This window comes from Stylophora pistillata, chromosome 7, assembly GCF_964205215.1.
Source record: "Stylophora pistillata chromosome 7, jaStyPist1.2, whole genome shotgun sequence".
Classification (NCBI taxonomy): Eukaryota; Metazoa; Cnidaria; class Anthozoa; order Scleractinia; family Pocilloporidae; genus Stylophora; species Stylophora pistillata.
This window is the reverse complement of record NC_142525.1, coordinates 14,489,471-14,500,279: the sequence shown is the minus strand read 5'-3', so window position 1 is coordinate 14,500,279 and position 10,809 is coordinate 14,489,471. Positions and strand designations below refer to the sequence as shown.

Below are 10,809 nucleotides of genomic sequence, written 5' to 3'. Positions count from 1 at the left end.
ATACTAGGCTGGAACTATCACGAGAACTGATTGGCTATTCAATAATGACGGCATTTTAGACGAAGGTTCTGATTGGTTTAAGAATATATGGGTAAAATCTGGAATGGAAAAGACTGACATCCTCGATTGATAAGTAAAGTTGTTTTAAACACGACCCAGAACCTATTGAAGCCTTTCAATTAAATATATAACATTACCTTATGAAATAGAAAAATTATTCTGGAAATTTTTCCGTTTGTGAAGGATTAGGATTGAAATGACGAGCCCTTACTTGTAGCATACTCAAGCAGAATTATTTCCGATTCCTGCTCGTCTCGGTTTCTCCGGCTCCCAATGAATCATAAAATTACTTATAGTTATAATTATTCTTAGACCAGAACCTAGCTGAGGGATCAAAATAGGCAAGAAGCGGAAGCAAAGCCGGTAACACACACCTGACGATTTTATTTACCGATCGCGGCGAATATGACCGTCGCGATCGGCGTATTTTATAAAACGCAGATATCTGCCATGATCAGTACAGATTCGCCGATCGCAGCCGGGCACACCAGGCGACTTACGCCAATCGCCGCGATCGGCGCATAAAATCGCTGTGTGTGTCGCCAATTCAAGTATGTGTTCGAAGACTTCTGGGATTGATGCTGTCAAATTTACTTTCTGTTTTGTGTATAGAACTTTCATGGCGTTTAAGGAAGTTGTGCTCACGTATGATGCACGATCCTCGCAGTAGATAGCGCTATTTATGCAATAGCGAAAATCAAACCTGAAAAAAATCAGGCCTGTACGGGACTCGAACCACTGACCTCTGCGATACTAGTGCAGCGCTCTACCAATTGAGCTAACAAGCCAACTGGGAGCAGGCCGTTAAGTTGATTCGTAATAAACCCGTGAAAGTGATAAATGAGATAGAATAAATACATGAGGTTCATATATTTTGAACTGCGGTATTAGATACGTATGATGCACGATCCTCGCAGTAGATAGCGCTATTTATGCAATAGCGAGAATCAGACCTGAAAAAAATCAGGCCTGTACGGGACTCGAACCAATGACCACTGCGATACTAGTGCAGTGCTCTACCAATTGAGCTAACAAGCCAACTGGGAGCAGGCCGTTAAGTTGTGCTTGTAGACTTCCTTGTCTATTTTAGCGTTGATCATCGCCTGGGTCGCGAGAAACGAAGCTTTTAGCGAGGAAGCAACCTGCAGGTCTGTTTGAAGATATTGTTCAGTTCCTAAGTTATCAGCTTCTTGAGCAGTATTGAGAACTTTTACCCGTTCTTTCTAAAATTCTCCCAACCCTAGGTGCTAGGTGTATGTAGATGAGGCTATGTTAACTCAAAAAAAGTCCTTTATTGCTCTCACGTATTTCTCAAAAGTTAGAGCTGAAGGATTCGACGGCTAAATTGCAAATTATGCTGGACAACAGAAACAAAGAAGAAGATTACCCTGTATCGAGCAACGGTTCACTGATTTTTTTTAACTTTTCGTATTATGCATCACACACAGAGGTGATTGGAAAAGCTCTGGATTAAAATGAATGGGGACGTCGTGAGCCTCCCAACTTCCCATCTATTTTCATGCCAACTTATCAATGTTAACAAAATCAGACAGTTTCTGAAAAGCCTGTGTCAAACGAAAATATTTCCTCAATAAATTTACTAACAACCATATCAGGAAAGAAAAGATGTAAATTACAGGAAAACTGTGCTGTTTGTTGGTCTGAGGATTTTGTCACGAGTTTAGATATTATTTTCGCATCACTCGCCTGGCAAGCAGAGCGGTAGAAATCTGTCACTGATTTCCGGTTTACCGTGGATCTGTGGAAAACGGACTTCGGACAAACTGAGAGAAAACTTGGTAAAGACTTGCCCTACGCTTGTCTTAAATGCCCCCTCGTGATGAGAACGGTGGTTAGATTTTATCTCTGAACCACCTACTTTAATATTCATAGCCTGTAATTTGTTAAGTTGCTGGCGTGTTCCAATGATAATAAATTCAGTCTCATCGTTATTAAGAAAGAGTCTCAGGAGCCAGCGCCTGATCTTCTCGATACAACATTCCATCGCATGGATTGCATCTTCCTAGGGATGTGTTACTGATAGGTTTGGAACTCTGTGTGTCGTCGGCATAGCAATGCACGTATGGAAGTTGATCTTCAACCACCCTGAATAGCTTGGATGCATAGATTAGAAACAGCAGGGGGCCCAGACATGACCCTTGCGAGACACCACACTCCAGGTTAAAGCGCTCTGAAAGAGATCCGTCGATGGAGACTGTAATGTTTTGATATTATTCTACCGGAAGCTGTCCTAGCAGAAGTTCTAAGACATTGCAAAGGATCATGGATATTTGTATGGGCCATGCTTTCCGCTTGTCATGGCGGATGAATAACGACTAGTTTCGTTTTATAGTTTAATCTGGGTTATGCGCGGCCATCCAAGTGACATCGTTACATTGGCGACGAGGTTTCAATTCCTTTTGTGAGGTAGGGGATATTTTTGGAAGTCATTTGTGTGGAAGGTCTTGGCATTTTCTCAGAAGATGGTGAACAGTGGAACCAGTTCGAGTGCAACTTTAAGTTCACAGGCCTCGCCAGCTGCAACGTTTGTTCCTCTTCTTGATGTGGCTAGCCTTCCTCCATTCAATCCAAACGAAGATCCGAATACACTTGCAGTTCGCTGGTAGTTTTGAAAACGCTCGTTTAATCTGTATTTGGTGGCAAAAGGTATTACGAAGGATGAACAGAAAACTGCATTGCTGTTGCATAGTGGAGGGTTGAGTTTACAGGAGCTTTATTACACGTTATTGACCGGTGCGGATATGAAGCTGCTCGCTGGGAGTATGGAGTTATTGGATATTTATTTCGCACTACAGTTGAATTTTCCATTCGATAGGCATCAGTTTAGGCAAATGGAGCGGGCGTCAGGAGAGTCGGTGGATCAGTTTGTTTGTCGGTTGAGGTAGAAAGCGATCTCCTGCGAGTTTGAAAATGTCGATGAGGCGATAAGATATCAGCTTATTGAGAAATGCAAGGATCCCAGTCTTTGTCGTAGGTTCCTTGAGAAAGCAAATGTTACTCTTAAAGATTTACAAGATTTGGATCGTGTGCAGGAAGCGGTAAACATGCAGGTCAAGGCTATGGATCAGTCATCCGGTCAGGTAAATGCTGTTTCCGGCCGACCTCATTGCAAAAGAAAAGGAAAAAGGACAGCACAAGATAGGGGCAGAGGGTATAAGCCCGGTAAACCGTCTGGTGGTTCTCAGGAGGCAAAAGTGAGAGGCTGTTTTCGCTGTAATTACACTCACCATATGGCACGCGACCCGAATTGTCCTGCCCGTGGCAAGAAATGTAATGCATGCGGCGAGATTGGATATTTTGCAGTCTGTTGAAAAACAAAGGAACGCAAACCTTTCGCAAGAGATGACGAGCGAAAGAATAATACACGGGGGAGAGCTTACCAACTATCTGAGGATTCAGCCCCTGGCCAACAAGATTATTATACATTTGCAGTTGGAGTTGGTCAGCCTACAAGTGGTAGTGAAGTAGATTTGAAGATTGGACGAGTGATGTTAACCGCGGTACTTATTGACTCTGGCGCGTCATGCAATGTGATCGCCCAAGCAACCTGGGAAATTTTGAAGAAGAAGAAGAGTGTCCAGTGTGAATCCAAGAAATCAAGCAAAAAGCTGTTTGATTATGGGCAGAAAGACCCTATTGATGTGATTGGGACATTTGTGTCTGAGATTGTATGCGAGATTAGTGGCATCAGCTGTGTGGATGATTTCGCAGTGGTTAAAGGTCCAGGAAGACCTCTACTCGGAAAGAGCACTGCAGAGAGGTTGGGCGTATTAAGGGTCGGTCCAGATGTGTATTCATTAACTACAGAAGGAAGTGATGCCGACATCCGTGATAAGTACAGAGAGGTTTTCGCAGGGGTCGGGAAACTGAAGCATTTCCAGCTGAAATTACACATAAAAGACGATGTCAAGCCTGTTGCACAACCCGTACGGAGACTGCCATTTGGGTTAAGAGCCAAGGTTGACGAGAAGTTGGATGAGCTGTTAGCAAAAGATATTATCGAGGAGGTGTCACACAACCCAACTGAGTGGGTCTCGCCGTTGGTTGTGTTCCCGAAGACAGATAGTGACATTCGGATTTGCGTGGACTTGCACAGGGCAAATTCAGCAATAGAGAGGGAAAGACATCTTATCCCCACAATTGAGGAAGTCTTTTACGACCTCAATGGCTAAACTGTTTTCTCCAAGTTCGACCTCGAGTGGGGTTTCCACCAGGTGGAAATTAATGAAAGATCGTGCGAGATCACAACGTTTGTTACACACCGTGGTTTATACAGATAAAAACGTTTGATGTTTGGGGTAACATCGGCGTCTGAAAAGTACCAGAAAATTGTGGCGGATGTTTTACATGGTTGCGAGGGAGTAGATTTGATTGTGCATGGTTGTGGCATAAAGGAAGACGACAGGAATTTACATGCCGTACTGACCCGATTGAAAGAGAAAGGACTAACACTGAATGGGGAATAAGGCCAGTTTCGTCTTCCCAAGCTGACATTCTTCGATCATGACCTAAGTTGCACCTAGTGAAAAGAAAGTAGCTGCCATTTTAAAGGCAAGCGCTCCACAAGATGCTTCACAGGTCAGATCATTTGTTCAGCTTGTACAGTATTCTGCAAAGTTTCTTCCCAACTTCGCACAAGAAGCAGAACCACTCAGGAGCCTCCTGAACAAAAATGAGCCTTTCATCTGGGGTGAAACACAGGAAAAGTCCTTCCAGAAGTTGAAACAGCTTGTTGTACAGGCCACTTCGCTTGCGTATTTCAGGGGAGACTGTAACACGCGCATTATTTCCGATGCAGGTCCACAGGGTTTGGGTGCGATGCTGACTCAACTTCAAGACGGCGGGTGGCGAGCAATCTCATGCGCGTCCAGGAACCTCACCGAAGTGGAACGGAGATACAGCCAGACCGAGAAGGAGGCCCTTGCCCTCTTATGGGCTTGCGAGAGGTTCCACATTTATGTGTACGGAAATTGGAACTTGAAACTGATCACAAGCCACTCGAGTGTATTTTTGGCAAGCTCTCCAAACCATCAGCACGTATTGAACGATGGGTTCTGAGACTAAAGGGGTTTGACTACAGAGTGGTTTATCGGCCTGGCAAAGGGAACATTCCAGACTCTCTCTCGAGACTCAATCAATACGAATCTAAAGACTCGATTGGGAGGAATTTGACTTTGTTAAGGCAGTCGCCGAGGAAAGTTTACCTGTTGCTCTGACAGCGAAACAAGTCGAATTGGCTTCTACTATCGTTACTTTGAGAAGTTTGAAGAGAACTCTGTTGTCGAGTTCCACTTTGGCCCCCTTGTTGTTGAGTGGCTTCTGTGACGTTTAAAGCAAAGTTCTTTCAACTCTCTTAGAGCCGTAACCTCATTGCGTTAAAAAGTTTTTTTTGACCTAGATACAGTAATCTCTGCAGGTTGTGTTGCGACAATTTTCCACGTAGCTCTGAAGGGCAACAGATGTCTGAACTGGTGGGATTCAGTTTGCTATGAAACGGAAGTGGTCCTACGTATTGTCCGTGAAAGGTGTATAGGGGGCGCATTCGTCTTGCGAATAAGTCTTGCAAGAGTTGGCCTGATTTTACATTCGTTTGTCGTGGGTGTTAGGATGAATTTGAGACCCTTTGATAGCACGCTGACTTGGCTGTCAGATGGTTGATAGTTTGAGAGATTTTAAAGAATTTTTCATTTTTCTCCGTTTCTTTAGCTGCAACCCTACATGTTAAAGCGTTTCTACGTTCAATGTCTGAAGCTGTTTGTTATGCTTTCGCTGACGTTAAAGCCAGCTTTTTTAGAATCAGAGGACACATTTGCATTTCGTTACATTTCTTTTGTTTCAAACGAGTTCTTTGAGGTCAGAAATCTCATTCCTTAATTCGGCTATTTGATCGTTCTTACTTAGAATGTTCGCCGAGTACTTCCTATGTGTAAGCTATTCTGCCAGAGAGCTGTTAAAGGCAAATATTGATCAGCTGACATGTAAACGGGTGAAAAATCACGTAGACTTCCCTTTCGTCGAGATCGCACCGAGAACGGTTTTTCTTTCCCCTTTCTTCGAGCGGTAGGCACTGAACCCGGCAGAATTCTTCGCCTAGATCCTTCGAAGTGCACAGATCTCTCAAAATAGTCTACCAAGAGGTGCTCAGAGCAGATCACAAATATTCCTGCTGGATTGAAGTTTGCCCGGCGGGTTCCCACAAATCGTACACGTTTTTCCCGCTCTGACCTATTTGCAAGGTTTTGATGCAGTGAAATACCACCAGCATAGTCTGCACAATTGCTACAGCTTTCAATTACGCATCGATTCCCCGTCATTTTTGTATGTTTTTGTAAGAATAGAGCAAAGCATTTTGTTGTGTTTGCTTGACATTTTGTCAAGTGAGATTTTCGCGGTGAACCTTCGGCGTCACTTCTGCTAGGTCCTGCGATCATCTTCCAGAACATAGTCAAATAATGACAGACGCGAAATCGCGAATTTAACGGCCCTCGGACTAGATTGAAATCTGGCAGGGTTGGTGAAGGAGACGCACTGAACACGAAAATGAAGAAACATTGTGTAAAACAATTTTAATCTCATAGTCGTTGTAGAGGGCTTCTTTGGTCGTGGGGTCTGCCATGAGTGTGGGAGAGTACAAACTGATGATGGTGGTCGCTGGGTCTGCCATGAGTGTGGGAGGGTACAAACTGATGATGGTGGCGAGTTGACTTCCCGGGAGGGTAAGGCGGAGAGACGTAAGGTGATTCGAATGTCCCACGGGGAGGCTGGTCAGCTTACTGGCTAGCGTGCTCTTCAACATGAAGCCTACTCTGGGCAGGCGACGATCCTCCTTGCTTTTGCCAGACCAGTGCAAGTTGTATCCTGCTCCCTTCTTCGTGAGTGACCCTTGTTCTGCAAAGTGCACCTTGCTGACAGCAGCGATGCCGATGTCCAGTCGGGCTAGTTTCCGTGCCAGCAGCGCGTTGTTGTAGTCGGTCAGTTTCCTTGGAATCTTGCATTGGGCAGATATTCCAGCCTACTGAATTGAGAGTTGTTGTCTTTGGTGTAGGTTTCTTTTCCTGTTTCTTACCGCTGGTGTGGGATAACTGTCGGCCGCGGCTAAAAGGGCTGCTTGGTCACTAAGGGTGCTGCCGAATGCTTTTGTTGCTTCCTCAACAGGCAAGCGACAAATATCCTGAGCTGCGACTCAGTACGTCCAATACTTGTCGTTTAGCCCTTTCTTCACCGCTGTAGGACATTTCTTCCCCCTGCGCTTGGTAGACTTGAGGTGGAGGTCAGCACGCGCAGGCTAACCCCACTCTTTAGGCCCAGGGATTTTCCATAGTGGCTCAGTGGGCTGTGAAGGCCGAGGCGACCACGGGGCTGTAGTTTCTTCACAGTCGTTGAGAAATTGCATCCTCACCCCCATGTTCTGCCGTTGGAGCTTGGTTTCCAGACTCTTGGTTATGTCCCTCGACCCTAAGTCTCCACACGTCAAGCCTGACTAGCACACCAGGGTACAGACACTACGTGCCTAGATTTTTTATTCAGGGTGACTCCTCTAGATCCGTCGTGTTTAAGGCTGGGGGTTTGCACTTCCAAGTTACCGTTGGTCACCTCTGGGAGGATGTGGTCGGAAACGACGCACGATCGGTCTTGAGGTGAAAGAGGCTATGTCGAGCCAGGGGACTAATACCAAATGGATGCCCCGTTGATGTTATAACCAGTGCCAGGCAGCAACTACACATAACACTACAAGCAAGCAGAGCGAGCCAATCAGAGCAAAGCAGAGCAGAGCAAGCAAGCATAGACTACATGCAGCCACCACCACAACACAAAGCAGAGACACAAGGCTCGGGCTGGAACAGGGGGAAGAATCCACTACCTGTACCACCATCGTATTTCCTCCATTTGGACTTGCGTCCCTACAACACCCACTAATAAAGTCTATTTCACTAATATAACATTGTTCACTAACATAACGTTATTCCTGTAAAGTACATTTACAAGTTTTAGTTTCAATTTATTTTCAGTTTTTCCTGAGTGGTTACCTTCTTTGTTATAATACATTTGGATGGCACAAATATCTTCTTTCAGCCCTGCACAGAAAACAACATAAATCAACTTGAATTAGCTTCAGCCAATCAAGACAAATAAACCACGAAAACCACTGCTGACTTTAGTGGTATGTGCATAAACTGGGCGAGTTCTCTACTTACTCTGTTTATCAATCGACCTCTCTATATCGTTTTGGATTGGTCGCGACCACAATACAAAGCATTTGCTAGGTGACACATGGCACCACCAAAAACTGCGGCCACGGGGATGAAAAGGAGATTTCATTGCCGAGAAATATTTCTGGCCTTGTAGGAGTTAAGGAGAAGAGCATTGCTTCCCTAAAACCACGCATCTATGCCAGGTGTACCCCTTTATTAAACTTACTTATGCAGTCTAATTAATTTTCCTTTTCGCTGCAGCAGAAGGAGTGGCCATATCTTATGAGTGTCGGGAGGTAATGTGATAACAATTTTTATGCGTGTGCAAGAGATACAATCACAAAGTATTTAATCATTTGTGGTCAAACACGTGCAGTGTGACACTAAACTTCAGGCTTTACCTGATATGTATTCGTCGCAACTCTGAAGCGAGGACTCATTTAAGTCTTCCGTCATTTCGTTAGTTACCGTTGACTGTTGATCCCTTAGATCTCTGCTCCATTTTTGAAACGATTTCTTTACTGCCTTCTTTATACGAAAGTCCTCACGAGGACTTGGTTTACGTCGGGGCACCGTTTTGTCTTCGAACCAGTGCCAGTGACTTACAACTTTAAGTTCAGCCTGAAAGTTAAACTCCTCTGGGGTAGTGGGATAGTTGTCCTTCATGTATTCCACAATGGCTTGTAGCATGGCGTCAGAATCAATTAAGGACATTCCTCCGCGACACTGTGGAACTTCAGTTTTTTCCCAAGGAAGAGATTTCAGCTCCTCATATAGTTGCCGGTAACATTTTTCGTTATGCGGATTGTATTCGATGAAAAGTGAGTTAAAAAATTGTAGAAAATTTAAACTGAAACGTCATGAACTACGCAAGAAAAACACAAAAAAAGGATAGAAATATATTCTACAGCCCCATCACCGATCACCGATCGCGTACATTTTTTTTATGACCAACAAGAACTCCTGATGCACTTATTACGATACTCCACTTTCCATCCATGTATTCTCTCCGTTTTACAGTAAAATACCATGACGTGGTTGCGCGTTCTGATTCCCTAATAGAGTAAAATTGTGCAATAGTGGAAAAATAATAATTTGCTGGTAGATGATGATAAGCTATATTTACCTCTGATTTGACGATACAGACACCTTTAAACGTTGAATGATCTAATAGCTGTATGCGTAGTTTGGAACGAACGATGACGGCCTTCCAGAGATAAACATTATCATTGCCTCCTTTTTTTCGTCTTCCATCCTGGTTTTGCGCCTTTTTATCTTGATGAAGAGGATAATACAGCCTTGGATCTGTGACAAGCCAAACTAATAAAAGGAAACTGTAGATAAGTCGTGGATATGGGTTCTGAAGATATTTAATTTACTTCTACCAAAAAAACACTTTAATACTGTCATGTAAACATAAGCAACCAATGGGTAACTCGGATAAAGTTGAAACTACGTGAAATTACTTTGAACTGCTGGGGTGTTGTTGAGTAAATAATCAGAATTCAAATTTTGACTAACGGTCAGTACAAAATGTAGACTGCAGAACAGCAGTCATATTTTACGGTAATTTGTAAGATGACGTGTTATCGCGTATCAGATGAAAAAACAGTTTATATTCTCAGTCTGAATTTTGCACCCGGTCTGTAGTCTGTTATCTGCATTTTGTTCTTAGTCTGCATTTTTTACCCGGTCTGCTGTCTGCAGTCTACATCTTGAACAGACCACCAGTTCAAAATTTTGTTCTACGCTAATTCTGATGGTTTCCTATCATGGCGGACGTTAATTCAAGTAGACTTTGAACTACTCCTTCGTTCCTGTAAATTTTTCAGTATGATTTCTGTTACCATCAGATGAGTCTTCTGACAGCGTTTCGTTCTGTTTGACCACATGAGTGTTTCGGTTGGATGTTATGGACTGATCAGTTGTGCCACTGATGATTCTGCTAGCTCTGTTTAAGCTTACGTTTGATTTATAATTTTGCTGATGAGAGTGCTCATAGGCTCCCTCATAAGTTTGATGAAAGTTGCGCTTGTAAGATTCACTCGTAAGATGCACTCGTATAAAAGGCTCACCCCTTGTGAACTTGGAGGATGGATGAGCAAACGACTCGAGGAGTCAAAGACTCTTTGCATTCAGCGTCTACCTCATAGTCACACCTTTAGTCTTTCAAAGGGCTTGGACTTAGTCACGTCTGTGCTCACTGCGACACGATTTGTCGAAACTGCCTCGAAGAAAAGTTGAATTAGATTTCAACATTGCGGCGTTCAGTCGGAAATTCCATAGAGGCGTTCCGGTATCATTTCAGAAAATCGATATCTGTTGGTCTGCCGTTGACATATCAATTTGTTTACAGCTAAGTAGGTGAAAAATTTGTATAATCTGATCCCTAACCTTGGGGTCTATTAGGAACCGCAAAATCGAAGAAAAATTCATCAAAAGCTGGAAAACCGCACAACAATTAGATCAAAACCGAAATAATTCAAAACATGCATACATACGTTTATTGTAACTCCCAACGTGGGCTTTTCGGTTA

The 10,809-nt window shown here is 43.7% G+C and overlaps 1 protein-coding gene across 1 annotated transcript; it reads right to left on the bottom strand.

The window, feature by feature from the left end:
* Positions 1–4,594: 4,594 nt before the first annotated feature.
* LOC111345174 (uncharacterized) lies at positions 4,595–10,809 on the bottom strand. The gene is made up of 3 exons (XM_022952451.2): positions 10,349–10,809; positions 8,675–9,593; positions 4,595–8,156 (listed from the first exon to the last, which is right to left on the bottom strand). Exons 2-3 carry the CDS (start codon positions 8,985–8,987, stop codon positions 8,005–8,007), a joined length of 465 nt encoding a protein of 154 aa, XP_022808186.1. The 5' UTR covers positions 8,988–9,593; positions 10,349–10,809; the 3' UTR covers positions 4,595–8,004.

Coding starts and splice junctions, on each gene's coding strand:
- LOC111345174 (XM_022952451.2), bottom strand. CDS start 8,987: ATGTCCTTAATTGATTCTGACGCCATGCTACAAGCCATTGTGGAATAC. Junction 8,157..8,674: donor TTGCGACGAATACATATCAG/GTAAAGCCTGAA, acceptor TTTTCTGTGCAG/GGCTGAAAGAAGATATTTGT.